The sequence below is a fragment of the Erigeron canadensis genome, chromosome 8, assembly GCF_010389155.1.
Source record: "Erigeron canadensis isolate Cc75 chromosome 8, C_canadensis_v1, whole genome shotgun sequence".
NCBI lineage: Eukaryota > Viridiplantae > Streptophyta > Magnoliopsida > Asterales > Asteraceae > Erigeron > Erigeron canadensis.
Genome location: NC_057768.1, coordinates 48,022,860 through 48,050,846, shown reverse-complemented (window position 1 = coordinate 48,050,846; position 27,987 = coordinate 48,022,860). Strand labels below are relative to the sequence as shown.

At 31.1% G+C, this 27,987-nt stretch overlaps 2 protein-coding genes across 6 annotated transcripts; one reads left to right on the top strand and one right to left on the bottom strand.

The window, feature by feature from the left end:
- The first annotated feature begins 434 nt into the window (after positions 1–434).
- LOC122579586 (short-chain dehydrogenase TIC 32 A, chloroplastic) lies at positions 435–5,271 on the top strand. 2 transcript variants are annotated; one of them, XM_043751775.1, is made up of 8 exons: positions 435–1,054; positions 1,251–1,497; positions 1,579–1,658; positions 1,789–1,945; positions 3,809–3,890; positions 4,231–4,318; positions 4,781–4,827; positions 4,930–5,271. In XM_043751775.1, the coding sequence occupies exons 1-8, from the start codon at positions 931–933 to the stop codon at positions 5,125–5,127; spliced, it is 1,023 nt and encodes a 340-aa protein (XP_043607710.1). In that variant the 5' UTR covers positions 435–930; the 3' UTR covers positions 5,128–5,271. The 2 variants fall into 2 exon arrangements, with proteins under 2 accessions (XP_043607710.1, XP_043607709.1); XM_043751774.1 differs by having other exon boundaries at positions 4,231–4,327.
- An 8,677-nt stretch (positions 5,272–13,948) lies between these two features.
- LOC122610034 (transcription factor MYB8-like) lies at positions 13,949–27,362 on the bottom strand. 4 transcript variants are annotated; one of them, XM_043783009.1, is made up of 3 exons: positions 27,156–27,299; positions 15,059–15,141; positions 13,949–14,727 (listed from the first exon to the last, which is right to left on the bottom strand). In XM_043783009.1, the coding sequence occupies exons 1-3, from the start codon at positions 27,203–27,205 to the stop codon at positions 14,060–14,062; spliced, it is 801 nt and encodes a 266-aa protein (XP_043638944.1). In that variant the 5' UTR covers positions 27,206–27,299; the 3' UTR covers positions 13,949–14,059. The 4 variants fall into 4 exon arrangements, with proteins under 4 accessions (XP_043638944.1, XP_043638945.1, XP_043638943.1 ...); XM_043783008.1 differs by lacking the exons at positions 13,949–14,727; positions 15,059–15,141 and adding exons at positions 25,846–26,643; positions 27,308–27,362 and having other exon boundaries at positions 27,073–27,215; XM_043783010.1 differs by lacking the exon at positions 27,156–27,299 and having other exon boundaries at positions 15,059–15,229.
- Between the last annotated feature and the right edge of the window lie 625 nt (positions 27,363–27,987).

The window sequence follows — 27,987 nt, the reverse complement described above, 5'->3', positions numbered from 1 at the left end:
AAAAACTGGCGGATGTATTTAAATAAGCCTAACTTTTAGAGATAGTACGTTTAAGTTAAGTGCGTTTAAAAAAGCTGTAATTAGATATAAATTTTTTATATATGAAATAATATGGTAAATCATGTCAAGGAACGACGAGGAAGAATAGTTTTAGGTAGTCGCCAACAAGTTAATATATATACTCGTATAACAATATATATGTAAGAAGATTGAGACGAATGTAAGATGTCATATCGTTAAAGATGACAGTATTGAATTGAATACGGGTGTTAAAAATAGAAGCATAACTAAAAAGTACAATTTAGAGTAAAGATATACACGTAAGTATAAATATATATAATTCAATAAAGAAAGAAAAAGGGTAATGCAATAATATAAAAGAGCAGAACAGGACGATGTCAAAATTTAACTGAACTTTTTGCATCTTCGGTATCTATCTATCGATCATTCGATCAATAATATATATAGCTATATATATAAACCAATTAAAAGAGTGACAGAAACAAGTGAATGTAAGGCTAAGTTAGGTAGCTAGCTAGGTGCAGTGCAGGTTCAGGACCATCCTTTGTATACCCGACAGCAGGCCGGGCCGGGCCACTCTGCCATGCCCTGCCTTTCCCTAAACCGTGATTTCTGCGATCTCTATACATCTATGTGTATCTATCCACACTCACTTTCTTAATTTCTCTGTTGTTTGACATTAACTTAGATTCACAACGCCCACGCACACACTCTTTCTTTCTCTCTCTCTCTCTCTCTCTCTCTCTCTCCCTCTGTCTTGTTTGCATAACAAGTTGGTGTTATAATCCGACAATAATAAAGTCACTCACTACACTAGTCAACACAACACACACACAGAAAAGTCAAAAAGAAAACCCAAAACCAACACACCATAAATATTTATATTTACGTTTGCTGATCGATCAGAAAATGATAGAATCGATCAAGTACTTGACAGGCACCGTCGGACCAAGCGGCTACGGCTCAAAATCCACTGCTGAACAAGTGACCGACAACTGTGCCAATTTATGCTTCTTGACCGCCATCATCACCGGTGATCGATCATATATTATTATCATCTTTAATTGTTATATATATATATATACAGTACTGTATATTATATTACTCGTACTTTTTTCATCATATTATTCATGCACATGCAACACTTTCATCATCATTGTCGTATCATTGGTGGACTTCTTTTTCTTTTAATGATTATATATAATTAAATTTTGATTACACAAATGAAGGTGCGACATCCGGAATTGGTGCTGAGACGGCTCGTGTTTTGGCTAAGCGTGGGGCTCGTATTGTGATACCTGCTCGGAACCTGAAAGCTGCCGAGAAAATAAAGGCTAGTATATCCTCAGAGTTTAATAATGATAATGATTCATCACTACATATTATCGTCATGCCTCTTGATCTTAGCTCTCTCAAATCCGTGAGGAAATTTGTTTCGGATTTTGAAGCTCTCAATTTGCCTCTCAATCTGCTCATGTAATTAACTTCTATATTCAAATAATGCCACTAGCTAGCTCAATTCGTTAGTTAACGGTTTTCTTTTTCCTTGTGATATAGCAATAATGCCGGCAAATTCTCGTACGATCATGGCATATCGGAAGATGGAATCGAGATGACGTTTGCCACCAATTATTTAGGTAAGTAATCTAGTTTTTAGTGTTTAATTTGGTACGTTCATATCTAACATGTTACGAGTTAATTGAAAGAAAATTAGAAGCTTGAGGATCATATATATGTAACATGTTACGAATTAATTGCTTCCATTAGGTCATTTCCTGTTAACGAAATTGTTGCTGAAGAAGATGATTGCAACGGCGAAAACAACAGGAATTCAAGGACGAATAGTGAATGTGTCGTCAGGCATCCATACTTGGTTTTCTGGTGACTTGATTCGCTCACTTGGTCAAATCACTCGAGATAAAAGGTACGTAGTAATACATATATCTCATTTTTATATGAATATATAAAAAAGGTAATGCTTATTTATATATAATTATATATATGGCATGGGATGTGAATATAAGGCTGTTAGGTATGCGAAGGATTCCACATAAAAATCATTAATCAATAAATAATAAAATATTAGTATGCGAGGGATTTCACACCTAAGTTTAGATGTCGGACAACCTTATATATATATATTGTAGTACGTGTTTGATTTTCTTAAACTATACTTATGTCCGCACAATGCGATGGTGGTGGGGTAGTGGTGGTGGTGACCATGGTGGGGGTGGCAGTGGGGATAGTGATGGGTGACGATGGTGATGATTGTAAAAGTAATTGATGTTAAAGGTGATATTGTAGTTATTTTATGTGTTAGGGGATCTATACTGTAAATTATTTCATTAATCAAGGGTGTTATAAGTATATTAGATGTAGATGTTTAAATTGATGAATAAAGGAGAATAGTGTTTTTGGTTTTTCAAAGACAAAAAGTTTAAGAAAAAAAAATATAGTTTGTTTTATTAGAGAATATAGATTTACTCCTAGTTATCTACTTTGAATTAAAGTTTGGTATCATAAATTAAGATTTTTTGGAAAGTATCATAAATATATATCCTTGAGTATTAGCTCAATGGTTGAAATATCATCCCCTTATACATGAGGTCTTGAGTTCAAGCCTTGGGGAGGACATAAGGAAGTCCCTTTATGAGGGCTTGGCTTGGGTGTACCCATGTTCAAGTCTGAGAGGGCAGAGTTTACCCCTATTGATCGTCGTGCATTCGAGCAGATTAATAGGGGGTTTTCCCCTATCGGGTATTTGAAATAGACATTTCTACTTCGAGAGAGCTCTCTAGCGCGGACCCGGCTAAGACAACGTATGTTAGACCTTCCGCTGTCGAATTGCGACACGAAATTTCCAACGAAATTGACCTTTAAAAAAAATTATATATATATATATATATATATATATACATATTAATCTACATGACAATTAAGTTTGACATAATAGAGTATACGATATCGAGCTTTGTGAATATTGCGAGGGTATTTTGACTTTTGACCATCTAATTAATTAGTTATATGGCAATCCCCCTACACAAAATTTGAGGTAGTCTTAGTGGTGGTGGATTAGACATTTGGCCTTTTATCGTACGTACAGTATATGAAGATGAAGTTTTTATTAAAAGAATTGTATATATAGCTTTGACTTTTGACTTTATATTATTTTCAAATACTCGTTATGTTTTATTTCGTCTTATGCATCATAAGTTAGTGATTAGTCTTATTGTTGAAGGAAGAATAAAAAAGATGGTTTCATCATATCAACTTTTAATTATGAAAACTGTACTACGTGTACGTACTATTTATGTAATTTTGGACCACTAAACACTAAAGATGGGGAAAAATTAAATTGTAAGTAAACTCTAGTAACCAATTCAACTTGAATACAGCCACCTTTTTTACATAAAGGCAGCATGATCGATCATAAATAGTAATGAGCTTTGACTATATCCACGTTGGTTTCATAAAGTATCGAAAATGGTGATCATAAATACATCTAAGTTTAACAATAAATAAATATACATACATGAAAATGATAAATCTTTTTATATATTATTCTAAAAATCCTTTTAAAGTTTTAAAAAGATGACATTTGTTATTAACTAATTCTCATTCCTAATTTTATCTTATGATTTTTTCACATGTCATCATTCAATAATTAAGAAGATTTTTAAGCTATAGAAGATTTTTAAGCTATTTTGTTAAGAGGCTGAATTCCCTATACATAAATATAATGGAGTACGTGTTTGACTATATTCTCTGTATATTTGTCTTGTTACAGTCATTACGATGCAACACGTGCATATACAATCTCGAAGCTCGCTAACGTTTTGCATACCAAGGAACTTGCTCATAGACTCCGGGTACTATACACATATTGCGTTACGTTGTCATCAATCTTGCATATGATAACCGGCCATGTTACATATATATTTCTGTATACCATATATACATATGGGATATATATATATATTGGCATATACTATAAAATTTCTTTTTCTTAAGCAACCAAAACTAGCTATGACTATTTAACCACACTGTTACAAAACATATCTGATATCCTGCTTGATTATATATATGCCCAAATATTGGTCATATAGAATTGAAGATACTAGTACTAATTAACAACTATTATATATAATCGCTAAATAAATGTAAGTAAAATTAATTTAATGGATTTTTGTGTTGATCTTGTGTTAACAGCAAATGGGGGCTAACGTGACGGTAAACTGTGTACATCCTGGGATTGTAAGAACCGGACTCACAAGAGAACGTGAAGGCTTCATCACAGGTACGTACTGTACGTACGTACTATTGGTAGTTTTATTAATTATGATTTACGCACATTTTTACTTCATTGACCAAATGTTAAAGTTAAACCGAGCTGTGAGAGAATGTATATATATATTAGTAATATTACTTACTACAAACAGAGAAAACTAAAATTAATGTCAAAATAAAACTAATATAATTTTTAGTTGATCGATAAAATGTATATATATTTGGGTGTATTTAACACATACATTTAACTAAAGAATTAATATATATGATAATGATATTTACGTGAGGGTGTAATATATAGACACAATGGATTGATTTTTACTGAATAAATTTTGTGAATTATGAATATGTATCTTGGACAAACAAATTAAATAGTAATGTAAAGAATAAAATTGAAACAAGAGAATATATATGTATGTACGTATATATTTAATAAGCTTTAAATTTTGAAATTTTATATTTTGTGTTGCAGATTTCGTATTCTTTTTAAGTTCGAAGCTCTTGAAAACAATTCCTCAGGTAATTATATATAGTTCCTACAAATAAAACTGGCCGGAAACTCTAAAATTTAATGGAGGCAGGCATATATAGTAATTTCGCATTATATATGTGCCACTGCAGGCTGCTGCCACAACATGTTATGTTGCAACTCATCCTGAACTGAACAATGTGAGTGGAAAATATTTTGCGGATTGCAACGAAGCTTCAAACTCTAAAATAGGATACAACCCAAAAGAAGCTGCGCGGTTATGGTCATTTTCTGAAATTATGGTTTCAACTGACTGGAAAACTGTTTTCGCTCCGTTTTCAGCTGCGTAGAATATTAAATTAAGCAACATGTATACATATGTTTCTATATATATTAGACGATACTTCAAAGCATCAAATTAGAAAAATACTTGATACTCCATGAACACATGTAAAGACAGGTTAGATGAAGTTTACAAGTTGTATTTTTCTTAATGTACACATTATATATTTTATATATATACATACAAGTCACAAGTGCATATGCAAAGTCTGATTATATATTTATTATAAGATAATATTTATGTTGGTGCGATGTTAGGCAGATTCTGTCATTGTTATGTTACATCATTTGACATTTAGCTCTATTGTTATTGGATGCTAATTGAAGGATCAAGTTAATTATATAACCATGTTTTATATAATGTCAGGTTTTGGTCTCTATCTGATCAATCATGTGATACATATTTTAATATTAAAATCATCAAATTAAATGGATCTTGTCACTGACTACAATCTGTCTCAAGAATCTACATGCAACATGCATTAACCACAACACATACTAGCTCATTTGATTAATTAAAGTTTTATTTACGCATTTAACCTTTTAACAAATTAAAACCTTCAAAAATTACTCAATAATCTGAAACTGTACTGTGTATTAACTATAACTTTGTAAAACTTCATATATCTTTAATCGTACGAATGAAACTCACGTTTCCGGGAGTATTACTCGTACAATAATAGAACCAAAAGTTAAAATAAAAGGGCCCATATATCGGGCTTGGGCTTTATTATTTTCGAATTTTACTTTTAGTATTTTTATTTATTTGAAAATAAAACTTGTAAAAAGTCAAACATAGAACACTTTTGGGAGATGGGGTACTTTCTAAACCCCAAGAAGAATACCTTTTCTACCGCCAAAAAAAAAAAAAAAAAATTTAAATCCGTCATGTATAAGAAATTAAATTATTATTATCTGGATAATAGGATTGGGCTGGCCCATGGAAAAGGGATTTTGATGGATGGAAAATGCATTTTGCCCATTTCCGTATCATGCATCGTGGGTTGCACCCACCATTTTCTCACTAAAGTAGATGTGGGCTATCTTTCTTTTATGGTCATCAATTCATCATTACCATACCTTTTACTGTTTTATGTATTTTTATACTTTTATTTTCATTATTATTCCACCAGCTTATTCTCAAGAAAGTATACAACATATCTTGGCTATGTTAGTTTTTTTTTAATGAGAAAAGATTTTTCTAACTAAATAGCCTAAATATTCTTTTAATCATGAGATGATTACATGTGAAAAAATCAGGGGTGAAATTAAGAAAAAAAATTAGTGGACAACACATGTCACTTTCTTATAACTTTAGAAGGATTTTTAGGCTGATCTTTAGGAGGATTTATCAATTTTCTCTTTTCATTGGTGTGTTACTTTGGTGTTTGTATTGCGGGTTTATAATTTTTAATGAAATTAGCCATTCGAAATATATATATAGGGGGAAGAGAGTATGAGGCTGTTAGACACCTAAGTTTGGTGAAAACCCCTCACATACCTTTTTTTAAACCATAAAAATCATTGGGGGGGTAAGCATTTATTCAAAATATTAAAATATTGGTACGAGAGGGGGTTTACACCCAAGTTGGGTGCATAACAAACTCAAACTCACTTTTCTTATATATATATATATATATATATATATATAAGGAATAATGAATATGCTTCTAATAGCATTAATCATACATGCTTCTTTTCTCACAAATCATTTAAAAAAATATTAAACATTAAGCCATGTGATTGAAATCAATGTTTAAATTTTTAAAAGATTGTGAGGGGGAAGCATGTATGATACATGCTATTAGAAACATATTCATTTTTCCCGCATATATATATATATATATATTAGATTTTTTATTTTCTATATTCAAAAACTTATATAAAAGGTAACTGGGTACTTATTTCAGGTACGCATAAAGATTTTTAAAAGATATATGACTGGCTATGGGAAAAAACTAAATAAAGTGTATAACTAAAAAGATTTCACGATGTCTACCATCGGTAATAAAGAATTTGGTGCCATTTCTGTGAACAAGAATTGTAACCCGTGCATTGCGAGGAGTTGGAAATATCACCTTTGTTTTTTTTTTTTATAAAAACTGATATCTAGAGACAGTGTTGCCCGATATACAGAACAATACTTAAAACACATATAGAAGAACGCGAAGAATAAAAACGGATGTAAGAAATTATTTAAAAGTAATTGTTATTTAGTTGTAGCGGAAACACTACACAATTATCTAGCCATTGGTTGGTGATTACCTAACTGTTAGGAGCATTTAAAAGAAACAATAAGGAAAAAAAATGAAATATATATATATATATAAGCAATTTTAGATAAATTAAAAAAGGGTTAAAAACTAACCCTCTTATTATGGCGAAAACAGTACGTACATTATACTGTGATAGTTACATGACTATTGACCGGGGTAACAAATATATTTTCTTATTTAAAAGTAGTTTTTTATAGTAAAAAAAAAAACATTATTAAAGCTAATATTATTAAAGCTTATAAAAATAATTGTTTTTTAAAAATTAAATAAAAATGATTAAAGCTAATATTATTAAGGTTTATTAAAAAAAATATCAAGGACACTAAACGACGGCTAAATGAACTATTAGTTACGATCGGGGCTAAGAACTTTAATATATCAATATTTACGACCATAACACAGTACATAAATGGCTAAATATATACTATAAATTTTAAAAGCTAATATTATTAAAGTTTATAAAAAACAAAGAAAAATATTCAAAATGGAAAAAAAAAATGAGAGGAAAAAATTAGTCAATAAGATAGTGGATTAGTGGGTGGAAAAAAAAATGGAAGTGGGCTTACGCCCTTTTGTTTGTCTCGTGGACTTAGCCCAAAAAGAAGAAAAAAATGGCGGCTGCCTCTTGTTTGTACCATCATGCAACATCAACAACATATGTCTGCTACAGTAAGCAATAAAAAATTACTAGTTTTTTCCTACAGTAAAAACCACAGTAAATTAGAGAGGCCATCGACTTTTGGGAATTGTTATATTAATAATTAGCCATAGATATCATACTAGAATTTGCTTTCAATTTTTAGGCTTATCATCTTATACAATGAGGTGTTTTTTATATTTAAAAATTTAACTTGTCACATCAAAGTACAACATATCATAGCCGCCCCAACAAAGCAATAACCTTGATTATGTAATTGTTAATACAAAATCGACTTTTGATTAAATACTAAATTACTTCCTTTAACATATCATAAAGATACCTTGACATGTACTTCTTGTTTTAATTGATTATTTGAAATCGGCTCGTTGAAATCTTAAAGAGTACCAATCTCAAAGATAGCCCAACTCTATACAATACATTGTTGAACGAAACTAACCAACCCGTCCAATCCATGGCACATACAGCAAAATCCAATGGATCGTCACCTTCATGGACCAGAAAAACTTAGTCATACTAAATACAAATCATGGGCATTCAGATAAATAGTCCATTTTGCAAAATCGGAATTGAAACCTCGCTACATCTTTTCCAGAATTGTTCAGTTACAAAAGATTTAGGGTAAATTACACTTTTCGTCCCTGAAGCTGACAGCTTTTGCACTTTTTGTCCCTAACATTTAAAAATTACAATTTTGACCTTAAAGTTGGCAAAATTTTGCAATTGAAGTCCTTTTGCCAAACGGTGTTAAGTTTCAGCCGTTAACTTCCGCACGTGCAAAACAAGTGAGGCCATTAATGTCTTTTCCTATTTAAACTTGAGGGACTGAAAGTGAAAAATGCGACATATTCAGGGATGAAAAATGAAAAATACTTTATTTATTATAAATCTTCACTATATATATATATATATATGGTTTTCGAGTCTTTGGAAGGATATTTAGGCTGGAAAAATCTTCACTGTATATATATATATATATATGATCGACAACGTGCGGCTGGAAAAAAATTGACATTCCCGATTTGTCACCTACTGCTCTTCTTCACTGGTGTGATAATGCTCATTTAGGCTGTAGGAAGGATATTTTTAAAGCTATATAATTCATATGGTGATGCATGGTACATACGAAAAGCGGGAAATATCAATGCAAAATGACATCAAGATGTGTTGTTGTGAAGCGTTTGATTCTATTGTTTGCTCTTCGTATTTTGTAGATTGCTCATAGATGTAGAGAATTTAGGGGGTGTTTGGTAGAAGGTAATCATAGAGAATGGAAATGTAATAGAGAATGAAAATAGTGAGAAAGAGAATGACTATTTGAAAAGAGAATGGATTCCGTTGTTTGGTATCAACAGAGAATGAATATATATAAAAGACAAAATTTTAATTAATAATACATTTATTACATATAACATCTTCAAAAAAAAAAAAATTTCAAAAAATTTTTTTTTTTTTTTTTTTCCATTTTCATCCATTCTCTACAATTTATTCTCTACAATTTGTAGAGAATAGAGAAAATGGAATTGATTCCCCCTTTCTCTTTTCTCATTCCCTTTATTCGTCGCAAACAAACAATGGAAGTATTTCTCATTCCCTTTTTCCCCTTTCCATTCCATCATACCAAACACCCGCATCTTGGTATGAGACTATGAGAGGAATGACTTTTCAAAGTTTGTTAGATGAATGCTTGATAAGAGCCCGAAAATGCCGTTGAAAAGTCAACAACTTGCGGTCAATAATAGGGATGTGGAAAAGGAATGAAATGGATAGAAAGTCAAAACTTTTATCTCAAAAACCTCTAATTCATTCAAAACCTTTTATCTCAAAAACCGTACATCAATAAATGATAAAAATTATATGGGTGTTCTTCAAATTTTATGCTCTTTCATTAGAGAGATCATTCGGTATACTTTTGACAAATTTTCTAAATCCAAGGACGGAGCTCGTGCAGCTAAAGGATTTGACTATCACATCGCCGCAACGCGCGGATACTTTGTCTCGTATGGTTTAATAGATAGCAGTGAAAATATTAAATATCATACGGACTTCTCACTTTAAAGAATCGAACATAGGACCTGTAGGTAAAGCAAAGACACATTAAACTACCATCGCTTGCTGCTAAATGTTTTATATAATAATATATGCATGATTCATGAAAAGTTGGTAAGCTTTTTAAAAAGCATATAACTGGTTGGTACGAAGTTCCTTTCATAATTGATATTTTATTCTATTATTCTAATTTTTTTATCAGCTTTTTCTAATTAATATTTAATTGGACTTAGAAAAGATGGCAATAGTGATAGGAGATACTGAGATTAGCAGCCGGCAAAAGATGTAATTAACATTTAGTCACCTCCGAGTGGTTATAGAGGGGGAGCCACCTTTGATTGGTCAGATTTACTTTTTATTTGGATTCCATAATTTAATAATCTCCCGTATGAAATTACAGATTTAGTCTGTTTACTATATGCATATATGCGAATTGGTCCTCTCAATTAAGGTTATACTTGTAAATTGCAATTGTCGTCATTAAAGGTGAATATTTTGCGTTAATACTATAAACCAAACCTTCATTTACACCTTAAACCTTGCTATATATTACCTAGGCTCATATCCATGGAACAAGGTACATTGCCTGTATGCCATTAAGACATTTGTGTACCACCAATAATTAATCCATCATCTGGTAGCTGGGATTATATGATAATTGATTGTGTTTGTGAGACCATACTTGGAAAAGTCATCAAATCTTTTGTGTTTATTTGCAATAAGAATATTATCACATAGTTTATAGGAACTTATTAAAATTTGCGCAATAGTTATCATAAACTCAAGCTCATAAACTTGAAGTAACTTTTAAAAGTAGCTCGGGAAATTAAACTACAAATATATCGATTAATATATATGTTTACGTCATCTTACAATGTTCCAACACTACTTTGCCGGGAACATAAAACTCAGATAAGTACAAGGACATAATTAAGGTAGTTGTACATTTAACATAAAATTCAAAAGAAGTCTGTAACTACTATATCAATAAAATTTTAGTAACAGATATTCTCTTAAAAGGAAGAAAGAAAAATAACAAAACAAAAGAAAAGGGGAAAAAGAATAAAAATAGAATTGAAGAATTAAAGATATACATAATACGTTCTAATCTACGAGTCCAAGTAAAATTAGATTAAATTATCTATGTGTGTCATATTATTCGCATCTCTTTGATTTTAATCCTGTCCCCGAAAAACTTATGTAAAAGATTAATTATATTCATTTTGTAGTGCATAATCAAAATCTTGAACTAAAATGCTAACCGGTGAACACTTCGATTCTCGATGAGTAAATTTAATTAAAGTTTAAGGTTTCGAACTAAACTTCATGATATATCTTCAATAAATAAATAATAGAAAAAAAAAACTTTAATCACTTAATAAAGTGTAGTTAAGCAACATACATACATGTATATATAATTACATATTATTTACAACTTTAATTCTATATATATTTAGTGCATAAATGATAACAGAATGAAAAGCGAGGATATCGTGGGTCTTATTTTTTAATATATAATATATATATATATATATATATATATATCCTTTAAAAGAAATATAGTATACCTAAATTTATATATTACTAGATCGTGACACAAAGTGCTACGTGTCTTATTTATGCCCATGTTAATTTCGAAATATGTGCATCATATATCTCCCGAGAGTTAAGCTACATTTTTGTCGAGTAATTGAGTAAGATCTTATTTCTCAACTTAAAATAAGTAGTACCATTATCTTAGTGTACGAAAGAAAATGAAAGGCTAGATGCACAAACTTAGTTCGGGCTAGGTCTAACTTTTCAAAAACATAAAAAGGTATGTATTTAATGAAAGGCTAGATGCACAAACTTAATTAGTTCGGGCCGGGTCTCACTTTTCAAAAGCATAAAAGGGTATGTATTTAATAAGTGATTTAACGTTAGTCGTGATACATTTGATGAACTTCAAACTTCTTAAATAAATGGTTAATACTTATGCATTAATTCAAATTAATTTAGTTATCATTGTTATGCCATATTTTATATTTTTGAGAAAGTTTAATAGTAAAAAGATTGACAATGAAGGTTAGATCAACTCGCTGGAGACATCTCTGGTTTTACCTCAGGTCATAGATTCGATTTTTGGAGTGACATGCTTTGGGGTTTTTTTTCTTTGAATCGCATCTAACAGCTTATGGTTTATATCTCGTAATCTAGCTGATGACGAATACAAAGATAAAACCCTATCAAAGAAATAATATGACTTGAAATCCATGTGAAAGATTAGTACAATTGTAAAATAAACAAAATTTTTTGAACAAACTAGATATAGACCGAACTCATATAAATTCTTGAATCAATGTCAAAGAAAAGACATATCATACCATTGAAATATAAAACCATACTTAGGATGAATACTCCGCTAGGGACTTCGTTTATGGATGAGATTGATGATATTTGTGGGTTTATCGGCGATTGCCATAGTGGTAGTTTGACGTTAGTAGGTGTTGTGTGTGTTTAGATGTATTCGGGACTTAGGTCTTGCTGAATGATAAGGGAGACATCTCCTTTTGAAGAAGAGATTTGGCTTGGTGAAAAAGTTAGAGTATCCATAAGATTCCGGCATATCAAAGATAATTCTTAGCCGAGTTGTTGCCTTATAAATATCTGTATTTAGTGAAGGATTTGAGACTATCTAGCTTGCATATGATTGTCATCTCTGACCTCCTACATGACCATCGTAGTCATGTCCTTTCGTAGAATCGTAGGGATGAAGAGTGTATCATCAAATTAAAAAACAAAATGGTGAGCAAACTTATAAATAGACCAAGGTGATACAAGTGCTTGCAATATTTATCAATGCTCGCAAATTAACAACATTTAACCAATTTTCATTCCCTCTACAAAACCAAATTAAAGTTGCTAAAAATCGATATTGCTTAGGTGAATCTAAATGCTGATATTTTTTTCCTCAAAGTCATTCCATATATATTTCCATGGTCAGAAACCTTGTTGCGCCCATGATATACATAAATCCTCCTGAACGACGCCATCCTCATATACTGAAGCTAGAGATGTACAATTGACCCGAAAACTGGTGACTCGTTTTTGACCTTCCTGATACCGACCCGATGGCCCGAGAGCGTAAAGGTTCAGGGCACGGTTCCCGTTTTAATGCACTTCCAGGTTTCGGGTCGGGCAGAATCCGCCGGTTTTTGACACACGTGAATGAAAAAAAGTCCCTTAAACCTGAGAACCGAACTAAAATCCGTCCAAACCCGGCATGAACCGACTCGCCCGAGAGGGTAACAGGCCGGGTCACGGTTTTCGTTTTAATTGGTGCATCTGCGGGTCATGGGCCTTTACTGATAGGGCCGATTTTTAACCCGTACACATCCCCAAGCCCATCTAAAACCTCTAGAAAAGACAAAATAATGAAAACAATAAATTGACAACAATCATAATAGGCAGCAACAACTTAACAATGACACTAATACTCATTTGTTTTTAATGTATAAGCGGGGTATATATGAGGATGTGAGATGTTTCCAACTAAAAATGAATAGACAATAGCAAATTGACTAAAGCTTACGTACGTATTAGTTTCCAACTCGAATAAGTCAAGAATGAGGTTGAATCAAACTCAATCATTTAGTTGACATATATGTACGAATTTTATATATTCTATTCGAATCGTACAACCTCTTTGAAGTCCATACGAAACCAACATCTCAAATACCGTGGTCAAGTTTTTAAATACCTACCAAGTAATAAAGGAAGAGGATTTCAAAATCGATGGAAAGGATCGAGCTAGCTAGCTACGTACTTTGTTACGAGTATATATATTTTATTTTCGTACACAATCGATTTTTCACTATTTCACAAAAGTTAGATATATAAATAAAAAATCACAACTAAATTATACTAGCTAGCTAATTATTAAAGTAGTACTTGAGTATTAATTAGTATAATTAATAATCACACATCTTCGAGTAATTGCAAGCACTCATCATACAGCTTCTCTAGCATTTCACTTTCGTCATGTTTCATCAAAAGCAAATCTAATTTATCGAAATCGCAATCCATTACGCTTGATGATCCGTCATCCATCTCAAACAATGTAGACCAATTCGGCCAACAAAAATCCGTCCCGAGTAAATCAGCATGATCTCCTTGATGATCATCAAACGTTGTTGAACTTGATGATGTACCACTGCTAGTCATCATTATATTATCAAAACTATCGTTCTTTTTCAAGCTTAATGATTCGGATTGTGGTGAAGGCAATGAAACAGTTGATGAAGCGGGTTGATGATCATCAGGAACGATTTCTTCTTCTTGTTTGTCCACAATGCTGGCCTTTTTTGACTTGTGATCTGCCCTTTTTCTCTTCTTTTTCACCTTTTTATTGTTTTTTGAGGCGTCGTTCTCATCTTTGCGCTTAAGATGCGAGTTCCAGTGGTTCTTAATCTCATTGTCAGTTCGGCCTGGGAGTTCGGTGGCTATGTATGACCATCGGTTGCCATGGATAGAATGAAGGCGAACAATGGTGTCGTTTTCATCATCGGTGAAGGGTCCTCTTTTGATACCTGGCCTTAGGTAATTCATCCATCGCAACCTACAACTCTTTCCACATCTAAGCAATCCTGGACCAAATAATTACAGTAAAAGAGTAACAAACATCATCAATATTAAATCAGACCCATTTCAAAACTACATTTCATTAATATGTCATGGGTTTTGCTAAACACTCAGACCTGTAATTAAGGTACATTAAATAGCTAGTAGTTGGTTACATTTAGCATTTTCCATACGATAATAATTCAATATTAAAACAAATCGAATACTACACCATTTTTACTTAAATGCTACCATATATATATAATTAGAGAGAAAACAATTAATATATAGCTACTACGAGTAATTAAGATCATTTTGATAAAGCATATGCATGTTATGACGGACATATATATATACCAGCTTTGGAAGGCATGGAGCGCCATTGACCTTCACCATTGGTTTGAATATATTGAGTAAGGAGTTTATCTTCTTCATCAGACCATGCTCCTCTGTGTAAGCCCACCTTTGAGCAACAGGGTGCTCTTCCCATTTTTTTTTATTTTTTTTTAATTTTCACACTCAATTGTATGTAATGTACCAAGGCCAAGTGTGGCCTTTTAAATAACTTTCTAGAAAATTTAAGCACGTTTTCCTGGAGCTAGAAAATAAAAAAACATTACGGAATTGTTCAAAACCCAACTTTGTCTTTTATAAAGTTTCAAAACATACCCTTGAGTACTAACTATATGCCTATATATTCGGACATCGGCACATGCTAGTATGGACGTATGGTGTACGCTCACAAATAAATAATAAATTATACATACTTTCATTCAATGTTTTAAATATCGATACATATTGGCCGGTATTACTTGAAATACCAGGTGGTATCCCAGTACTTTAAACACCATATTTTGATTATACCGTCTTACGAAAATATCGTATCACCGGTAACATAATACCAGCATCTTTTTTATAAAAATTATTTTTTAAAAAGGAATAAGATTAGTCTTTAGTCATTCACGGTCCAAAAGAGCATCTTTTATCCCTAAATTTCAATCCCAAAATATGTATTTGATATGTTTATAACTTTGTATTTGTTTGCTACAAATAAGCTGTAGGTTTTCATGTTTGCTAAATATGTTTTTTACAGCCCCAAAGTCCATATATATATATATATATATATTTCATGTTAGAAGGAATATGTTTGAAGTAGCCTAACAAAAAGCCATATATATTTCAAGGACATCATATTATTACAAGCTTCAAAATACCGGCTGGTATTTTACACAATACCGGGAATACCGAAAATACTGGATACCGAATGTTATTCCGGTATGATTAAAATACCGGTATTTAAAACATTGTTTTCATTGATCATATTTTAATTTGGGATCTGCATCATCTCCGATGGACGAAAGTTATGGATCCACGTAACATTTTTTAACCATACACAACGAATGAACATATTTAATTTATTGTAGGGTAAATTACAAAAATCATACCTGAGGTTTGTTCGAAACTACACTGGTCATACCTACAATTTAAAAATTACGTGAGACATACCCATCGTTGTCAAAACTTACACTGACCATACCTATCGCTGACGGTCGTCTATTTGGTCGTTAAGTCAAGTCATGTGTGGTGTATGTCAGGTATCAAAATTGTAATTTTGTGTATACATCAGGTATCATCTTTGTAATTTACCCTAATAAAAAAATTATAATATTTATTGTTATATTTCGTTTATTCAAATGGGTAGATATTCTATATTGATATTCACACACACACATAACTATTTCAAATTTAAAAAATAAAAAACTTATAAAAGGATGTCATCAAACGTCACAGGTTTGGGCGTATAAATTCTAAAGTTAGCCTAACGACTAACTCTGAAACTCCAAACCCAAAACGCTACAGATTGCTAATTTTGGGTATATTCTAAACCGTGACGAATTTTCAACTTTGTTTTACCCCTCTTAGGGGATGGCAAAAACCATACGAAAAATTATATTGTTTTTTAAAACGCTTTTTGTTTTGTATCTTTTTAAATAGGTTTCTATTAAAAAGAATAAATCATAAAAAGTAAAATAACACAAATATATAATAATGATAATAACAATATAATTGAAAATTTTAGTGGTTTTCATGGTTTTCATCCGTGTTATATATATTATACACATAAAAAATAATAATGACATATGCATTCTTGTATCAATTATGTTTCTCGATACATTTTTCTTAAAAAAAACTATTTTTTCATAATAAATCTTATCTTTTTTTTTAATATATATCTACCCAACTTAATAATTGAAGTGTAAATAAATCTCTAAAATTCTTAATAATTTTTTATTAGAGTAAATTACACAAATGATACCTGAAGTATATATACGAAATTACAATTTTGATACCTCACATGGACGACACGTGGCTTGACTTAACGACCAAATAGACGACCGTCAGCGATAGGTATGATCAGTGTAAGTTTTTGACAACGATAGGTATGTCTCACGTAATTTTTAAATTGTAAGTATGACGAGTGTAGTTTCAAACAAACCTCATGTATGATTATTGTAATTTACCCTTTATTGTATAATGTCAACAAGATAAAATATCAATCGTTATGAATGACTAAAAAGTGTTATATGAATTTCACTTTCCAAAATTTATGGCCAAATTTATATCCCATATCACCAAATCTCGACATTCTGCCTTTTGGGGGAATGGTGTTATGGCCGGGTTTTATAGTTTCAATCAATCTTTTGTTTATTTATAGCGTCGGGTTTATGTATATCTGATAAAGGCAAACACTTGAATTTAAAGTGGGTTCAGTAGTGTTATATAAATGTCTTGGATAAAAATGAGTTTAAGATTGAAGATAGACTTACAAAAGTCTACGTTAGGGAGGTTCAATATGGAAATAATCATAAATGAGAACTACTAAAAGAAGAAGTTGATAACCGATAGTTTAGATAAGAACTAATTAAAGTTCATAACATTAGAAGTTATTTTAGACTACGTCTTCATTTGTATATATATATATATATATATAGGTTTTTTACCCGCATGATGTGCGGCTATTTAAAATAACCTACGTAAAAAAAATAAAAATGAACATGAACTAATATATAACAATACATTAAAGCATATAAAATTTTTTGAGAAATATAATGATGTATAAAGCACATAAAATTTAACAACCCAATTACTTTTCATATTAAAAGTCGAAAAGAATTTGAAGATGAAATCAAAAACCAACTTTTAAAAAAAAAATATGACAATGGTGTGATGTGTCGACACAATTATGTAATCTATATATGAAACTAATGTTGGTTTTTAGGAAACAAAATCAATTTTATTAATTTCATAATTTTATTTTGTACATACCAATATATATTTTATATTTAATATTTTTTATTGCATAAATAAATAAATATTGTGGAAAGTTATAGAGATGACACATAGGATAAAATCCTATGTGACAAATTTTAAAAATAGTTTTAAATTAAAGGGGGTTTTAAAAAGCTAGGATTCCTATTGTTTTAATATTTATATAAATATATATATATATACACACTAGGATCTTTAACCCGCGCGATGCGCGAGTCAATAATTATTAATTTAATTAAGAACATGACAACTTCTAGATAATTTATAATTAACATTGTTTTGACAAACTTATATATGATCTCTGCAATTTCATCATATTCATTTCATAAAAGATTTAACTTCATCAAAAAATAAAATCATAAATATAAGAAGATGTGAATATAATAAAATAAATTAAGTTACCGTTAATGTTGAACCCATCTCGAAAAAAAACACAATCACCTAACAAAAATCTTTAAAATACATGTTAAAACACATATTATAACTATGATGACATTGTTAGAAGAAATCATGATATCCTAAACTACGAATAAAGCTATAAAAAAACAATAATATAAACTAAGATATAATATGAAACAAAACCATAATAATGATTATGAAATCCTAAAAAATAACATATTATGTTGAAAATAACCCTTATAAAATATGCAACTAATAATAAATAATACAAAATTTAAAATCATATAATTATAAGACTTCGTATGATCTCATTTGAACTATCAGTTATGATAGTAATTATATATATATGTATATATATATATATATTGATATTTATATATGATAAAAATATTGTAGAAATAAACATGGAGATGTCACGTAGGAAAAATCCTACGTGGCGAAGTCTAAACATAGTTTTAAATTGAGGTGGATAGCCTTATAAAGCTAGGATAACTATTGTTTTATTGTGTATATATATATATATAAAAGTCCATAAAACTAACATAGTGCATAACTAATTATCATTATTTAAGTGTTTAACAACACATTGATCCGTCAAAATCAAAAAAATCACGTTTTTTGGTGGATGCATTGTTTTGAAGAATATGCATCCAAGATGGATGCACAAAACAAAAAACATGATTTTCTTGATTTTGACAGGCCAATGTGTTATTAAACACTTAAATAAGGATAATTAGTTATGCACTATGTTAGTTTTATGGACTTTTAATGCATCAAAATGATGTTTTTTAAGTGTTCTCACCGTTCTTATTTTAAAACTGTTCTCACCGTTTTTTAAGTTGGTTCTCATTTGATCGTCACCCTATAGGGTAACACTCCGGTGAAAACACTTTTAAAATAAGAACGGTGAGAACACTTAAAAACATCATTTTGATGCATTAAAAGTCCATAAAACTAACATATAGTGCTTAACTAATTATCATTATTTAAGCGTTTAACAACACATTGATCCGTCAAAATCGAAAAAATCACGTTTTGTTTTTTGTGCATCCTGCTTGGATGCATATTCATCAATATGATGCATCCAACAAAAAACAGGATTTTTTTGATTTTGATGGATTAATGTGTTGTTAAACACTTAAATAATGATAATTAGTTATGTACTATGTCAGTTTTATGGACTTTTAATGCATCAAAATGTAGTTTTTAAGTGTTCTCATTTGTTCTCATTTTAATTTCGTTCTCATTTGATTGTTACCATATATATATATATATATGATTGTTCCCCTATATAGAATATATATATATATATATATAAGGGAACAATCAAATAAAAAAAGATTTAAAATAAGAACGGTGAGAACACTTAAAAACATCATTTTGATGCCTTAAAAATCCATAAAACTAACATAGTGCTTAACTAATTATCATTATTTAAGTGTTTAACAACACATTGATCCGTCAAAAGTGAAAAAATCACGTTTTTTGTTGGATGCATCATTTTGATGAATATGCATCCAAGATGGATGCACAAAACAAAAAACGTGATTTTCTCGATTTTGACAGATCAATGTGTTGTTAAACACTTAAATAATGATCATTAGTTAAGCACTATGTTAGTTTTATGGACTTTTAATGCATCAAAATGATGTTTTTTAAGTGTTCTCACCGTTCTTATTTTAAGACTGTTCTTATTTGATTGTTCCAATCAAATAAGAACAGTCTTAAAATAAGAACGGTGAGAACACTTAAAAAACATCATTTTGATGCATTAAAAGTCCATAAAACTAACATAGTGCTTAACTAATGATCATTATTTAAGTGTATAGCAACACATTGGCCTGTCAAAATAAAAAAAATCATGTTTTTTGTTTTGTCCATCCATCCTGGATGCATATTCTTCAAAATGATGCATCCACCAAAAAACGTGATTTTTTCGATTTTGGCGGATCAATGTGTTGTTAAACACTTAAATGATAATAATTAGTTTTGCACCATGTTAGTTTTATGGACTTTTAATGCATTAAAATAATGTTTTTTAAGTGTTCTCACCGTTCTTATTTTTAGACTGTTCTCACCGGAGTGTATATATATATATATATATATATATATATATATAGAAAGTTAGAAACTCAAAGGAAAACACGTTTGAAGTTGAAGATCACAAAGTTTCCCATTTAATCTATTATTATCAATTCGTTGTTAACATTCTAAAATATTCTTTTTGGAACATCGAACTATTCAACTAGGATTTTAGTTTTATATGTGTGTATTTTTTATTTTTTTTTTGAACATTAAGTTTTATATGTTTTCCATTGGTAACATGCCTTAAAAACATATAAATTAAAACGAAAAGAAAATTTCTCGCAGTTCTCACTTCTCAATATGGTAGAGCGTTTTTTGTTGAATTTTTGGTTTTAAGTAAACGAGTGATCAGTTTTTTTGAAAGGGCACGCAGCACCATGTGAAGCATTAAAAGCATTCTGGTGATCTAGAAGCTAGCATTGAAAGGAATGCGGGATTTCTTTCATCAAAATCTTTAAAGATAATTTACGGGTTTGACACCTTGATGATCAAATATGAAATGATACTATGTCGATCGAGTAAAATAATATAAATACTTTGTCACGTTTTAATGCCTATCTAATATCGTTCATATACATACAACATTAACTTTGACTAAATGTACACCTGGATAATCGAAATTAGTGATTCTGTTATTAAACTAATATGAAATGATACTAATATATATATACATACTAGCGTTATACCCGCGCGATGCAACGGGAAATAAGAAAAAAACGCCGGTAGTTTGATAGTGGTTTGTGGGGCGGCGGCGATGAAAAAGAAAAAAAATAAGGCAGCGGCAGTGGATGGTTGTTTGATGGTGGTTTTGGGGGCGGTGGTGGATGGTGTTTATGGGGGATAGCGTACATAGAAAGTGGATTGCGGCGGTGGATGGTGGTATTTGGGGCGGTGGTGGATGGTGTTTATGGGGGAAGAAAATCAGAGAAGGGGAGAGGGAGAAAAAATCGGAAATCGGATAAACGTATGTGTGTGTAATGAGCGTGATGGAGAAAAAATATGGTAGTGTAAATTAGAAGGGTATAAAAGACATTTTAAAAGTAGAGGTGTTAAAAGGGGTGGGGTAGTTTGCTTATTAATGGAGTATAGATAAGCTAGCTATATGTTATTTAGTAATACTATATCAAAAATATAACTAATTTTATTTAGTTTGATCAGTTTATTTAAATGGCTAATTTCATTGAAATAATCTATCACACATCCGCCAAAAATATCGTACACAACCAAAAACTATATATTTACAAAATGAAATAACGTCTCCGTGTCTTTATGAGCAACCCTAGCAACTTAACTACTAAACTATTGCAAATTGAATTATAAGTAAAATGCGCGAGTAATGTGTGGGTATTATATTATTCATATGTGCGGTATGCATGTTGATGCCTTGCCACTGGATTTCACATTGTGAGGTCAGCTAGCTATCTTTGTATAACCCCCTAAATCTCTTATAAAAATATGAGAAAATGTCACAAATGGTATCTAAATTTTTCACTTTTATTATTAAAAGTCCTTGACACTAACATCTGTTAAATTTGGCTGTTAAATCTGTCACGTGCATAGCACGTGAGGGTATGATTGTCTTTTTGCCAACCATAAGATTTACCATCTCCACAACACCCTCTTCCTCCTCATTCTTTTTTTTCCTTTTACAGGACATCACCATCTCCATTTCCACCCAAACATGTTTAATCCATATTAACATACATCATATGCTTTTCGAAGAATTATTTCATCCATCATTATCAACACCTCTTCATCATTCCAATCCAACAACAATCTTTACATACACTAATATATATAAGTATACACCCGCATCATATTTAAAGGAAACCAAAATTACGGCTCTTAATTCACTTCCCATAGTTTCACATCACAAATAAAATTAGTATACAACAATCAATATAGATGTAGTAATAAAATGATATAATACACCTTAGTTTTTCAAACTTTGACTAAAGAAACTAGAAGAGGAGGAGAAGGTTTCTAAGTCATCACGGCAAAGGTGGTAATCATGACCCAACACTTTTATCTTTGACAAACACCCTGCCGCCTCCATCGCCATCACCCTCACCACCACCACAACCCAGCTATCGCGCACCCATTAAAGCATTAGATTGTGTTGAAGCCGCTGGCCATCGCACCCAACACTTTTATCCCTCACAAACACTTGTACCTAGAAGCTGCCGGCCATTTCTTGAACAAAAAATGACGATCGATTGTAGGCAGTGGAAAACGTGGTGTGGTGGCCCGTTGATTGTAGCGGGTGTTGGGCGGAAGTAGTGGCCCATTGTAGTCGGTAGTTGCGCATGACGACGACCGGTTGTGGCAGGTGGAGATCCCAATTGGCACAACGGCTCAGTCGTATGATGTCAAGATTGGTAATTCATTAATCAAGAAATATTAAAAAATTTGTATGTGAGGGGTTCCACACCTAAGCTTAGATGTCGGACAACCTAACCTTATATTATATATATATATATATATATATATAATTTATCATTAACTAAAAAATGTTTTTATCATAAAGTCCATGTGATTACGAGATGGACCAAAATGCCCTCACGTGATATGCATGCGAGAGATTTAACGGCTAAATTTAACAGAAATTAATGCCAAGGATTACTTGCAATGAAAATGAAAAATCTATGGACCATTTCCAACAAAAAAAAAGTATAGGAGACAAAATGCGAATACGACAAAACACAAGAACCATTTGTGACATTTTCTTAAAAATATGTCTACATACATTCAAAGCACAATATACAACCAAAAAAAAAAAAGTTTACGAGACAAAATGGTCTGTCATAATGAGTGATGTTTGGTTGGATAGGTTATTTTATTCACACCTTAAGTGCGTGCAGAATCTTACCTTGGTTAAGGATCCATTATTCTTGATTAGATCTGATTTCACGGGATTTATGAACGCAATTATTCGTCATTTGTTCCCATCCAATGTTTATATGCAAGGACGATACTTGCTAAGTTGAAGACGGGCGTCGATCTTCATTTACGATTTTAATTGGTGCTTAGCGTAATTTAAAATTTAGTTTCTTTTAAGATGTTAGTGTCGTGTATATAAATTTTTAAATTAAGGTATAATGTGATATTATACATCATTTTAAATCTAGGTTATGATATTAATTTATGAAAAAGTTAAACAGTAGTTGTCTTTATAATATGAAAGTAACATGTACTTATCAGCTAATTTGTTATAATTCGAAAGAGTCACATAAAATTCATTGTGAATCTTAGCATTTGTAAAACCAAAAAGTATATAAAAATAACAATATAGAGACGAATGGTTGAATATACTAATAATTATGTATGTTAGTAGAATGTCAAGTTAATAATGGTTTTTAAAAGACGCTTTGTTTTTTAGTTTGACGTCACGAGGAAAGCAATCAATTAAGATGACGACTTGTTTAACCCAAGTAGCAATATAAGGTCAAAAGTGTATAAAAAGTTTGAAACGCAAAGGAGGACAGCTTGTTGATGGCTAATTTATAGACTATGAATAATTTAAAGGATTAGTACGTTTCAAGCAGGCAGCACCACAAGGTCTATCTACCACGTGAGTTCCAATATCATTTGTTCCACCACTTCCAATCACGTCACCTGTTTACAGTATAATTTGTCACTGAGTGGTTATATTATATTATACTACTGGTTATAAAATGAGAATATTTAAAAATTAAAAAATGATTAATCCTCATAACCAAATAGCCTACTAATCCTTTTAATTATGAGATGATGACACATGAAAAAATCAGGAGACAAGATTAGGAAAGAGAATTAGTGAATACCACATGTCACCTTCTTAATGTATTAGGAGGATTATTAGGCTATTTGGTTAGAAAGATTTATCATTTTCCTTAAAAGTTAATTAAACTTTAATATTATTTCAAGACCGTTTTGGAACTGAGTTATAATATGTTAAAACTGACGTACAAAATCAAATGTCACATGCAACGATCAAAGAGAATATAATTAAAGCTTAATTATAATTAAACGAGATTGATATAACCATTACGTGGTTTAATGGCGAATGTGTCCATTAATACATCTCGTAGCAAGACTAGCTAGCCTATTGTTCTGTGTTATGTGGCAATTTTATAAAAATGTATAAATGTTACTACAAATAAACTATTTAGTGACATACAAAAAATGTCACTAAGTGTGAAAAAAAATCCCACTAAAAATGGATTTATGACAGTGTTATACCAAAAAAATGTCATTATAAACAATGTCACTAAAGTCTTTTTATGACACTTTTTGTTTGTGTTGTTACAACCTTATATGGTTATTGTGGCAATTTTTTGTGTGTCATTCTTAATAAAGCACACTTTTGTGGCATATGTATTGTGTCACTACTCACTAAAACTACCAATGAATTTTAAAAAATTAATTCGTCATTCATGCATAATTATAATAAATTGCAATTCTAATTCATACGGGATAATATTTTTTGTAACTTCAAATTACTGTGTCGGCGTGTCCATGAATCCCATGAGATGGATTATTATATGGTTTTTAATTCTTTATATTGGGTTTTTTTGTCCATGTTCTAGAAATCTTTATAATCATTAATTTATGAAATCAACTGAGATCCGTAGAAAAAGTAATTTAAACATATTTCAGGAAGACAATATTAATTAAAAAAGGAAAATTATTGAACTATTTTAAAGGAAATTGACTTGGCTATGAATTAAAGACAAAGAAACTTGGTAGATATGAAAATGACTTAATATGGTAAAAACAAATTTGTAAAGGGAGGACCAAATAAATGTGTTGGACTCTATGGGAACATAGCCAAGTGAGTAGTGGCCGAGGAAGGGCCATTTCCATAATTCACAATCCAATCATAAATAGTTAAACTACAAACCACATAACCTTGTTGTATAATGTATAAAATAATATATAAAAAAACCCGAAGCAATATGAAAAGTTGTACAATTTTAACATAAAAATACTACCAAAGACACGATGGTATTTGGCTTTGTCTAACTTTTGTCATGAATAATGATCGATGATGTAAAATGAGTCTATTAACTTATTATATGTATATATAACTGTCATATCAAGAGACATATAAGTAAGGTGATTTTAAACTTTCAAATTTTAATATTATATATCATGACTGATATTTTAGTATTAGTATTCGCGCGCGACTACGTAATGGCCGGAGAATTTCCAAAACAGAATATCACCCAATAATTCATATCTGAACGCTACATATTCACACATATAGTTCTCAAATTAACATCCTAACGATCGATATATATGCATCTCACCAAATAATGGGATATGTGTTTGATTTATTTTTTGACACATGACACACAATATCTATATATATCATTGGGCAAGTACTTCACTTACAAAAGTTAGATAATAATAACACATGATGATAGAATTAAACGTATATTTTTCATGATGACTAGCTAGCTAGGCGATTATATCTCCGTCTTGAAGCAAGTTCGAGTACTCACAATACAACTTCTCTAGCATTTCTTCGCTTTCATCATCTTTGGGCATGAATAAATCTAAGCCGTCCAATTCCAATGACATATTGTCGTTTGACTGAGCACCTTCAATCTGATCAAACAATTGGGTCCAATTATAAGACCAACTGAAATCATCCATTGCAATTGATAAATCACCCGCAGCTTCTTCTTGATCAGTTGTTGTGGAGCTCGATGATGCACCACTCATCACCCCGTTATCAAAACTATCGCTTTTAGTCAATGTCAACGATCCTAGTGACTCTGTTGAAACAACATTCATATTATTTTCTTCTAGAGGTTTTTTTGTGGTTTTTACCTTTGTGGTTGACTTTTGATGATTTGGTTGTTTTCGCTTTCTCTTGGGTTTTTTGTTTTCTAAAGTGGGATCATTAACTGCGGACAGCTGGTTCTCGCCCCTGCGTTTAAGGTGCGAGTTCCAGTGGTTTTTAATCTCATTGTCAGTTCGACCTGGGAGTTCGGTGGCTATAAATGACCACCGGTTGCCATGGACAGAATGAAGCCGGATTATGGTTTCATTCTCGTCTTCCGTGAAGGTTCCTCTCTTGATACCTGGCCTTAGATAATTCATCCATCTCAGCCTACAACTCTTCCCACATCTCAATAGTCCTGTGACGTACATATCCTATTAATTACCTCTACATACATCTATAGATATACTATTAGACTTGACCAAAAAGACTTTTGGTCGTATTAACAGTATTTGAAGTGACACAACAATCAGAAAATTGTGGGTTCTAGCTAATTAACTGGCCTAATTGTAATTAAAGAGATTTAGATTTTAAAAGTTAATTTCTCTAACAAGGGCGTAATCGCAAATATTGTACTATATGGACACAAAAATGACAAAAGAAAGAAAAACATCTATATCAAAATAAGTAAATAACCAGCTAGACAAGAACACTTGGCGTCTGAATATAATTCCATCCATATATATGGACCATATGTGAAAAATATAAATATATATACACATACAGTACTATGTATATAAAACTATAAAAGTAATTGTGTTACAAATATTGAACAACTAAGACATACCAGCTTTGGAAGGCATGGAGCGCCATTGACCTTCACCATTGGTTTGAATGTATTGAGTAAGGAGTTTATCTTCTTCATCAGACCATGCTCCTCTGTGTAAGCCCACCTTTGAGCAACAGGGTGCTCTTCCCATTTTATTTTTTCTATTCACAAAAAATTAAAATATCAGATAATAAGAGGGGATTATTAGAGATGTGGTGTGAGTAAAATTAAAGAAGCCAGGCCAATGCAGGACCTTTTAAATAGCTTTCATCTGATTGAATAAACGTGTCACGTTTGTTATTTTGGAAAATCAGTATAGACTTGTCAATTTTTTTGAAAACAGACACACACTTTTAGAAAGTATATTAAAAACAGTACTCGTAACAATTTGGTCTAATATTATTATGAAAGGAAAGACTCAGCCCACACATGTAACATGTTGACATTTGTTTATTTATATTTGTTTTGGGCGAGATCCGCATCCTACTCCGAATATAATAATATATGGACTAAATATAATTTAACATATATATTGTTTGCATTTATGTGAAAGGACACAGTGATTATTTTCTTGTTCTTAGTATTGAAATAATTTTATAACATGTATCCAATGATTTACTCGTATATAATAACAAAAATCAAGACAAGTATTATTATTATTATTATTATCATTATTATAAGTTATATATAGCAAGAAAAAATCAATTAGCTAGTCTGGACGGATTTGAGAGTGTTCAATATTTGCAAACGAACACGGCCTAGTTTGTTTAAAGGCCCAAAAGTTCAATTACTAGTTTGTTAATATTAAATTAAATATGCATATTATAATACCCAACGATTACAATGTGAAATTATGTTTCTGTTTTAAGTTGCTCATTATAAAAAATATTTTGTTATTCTATAAAACGAGGAAATACGTAAATGATATCAATA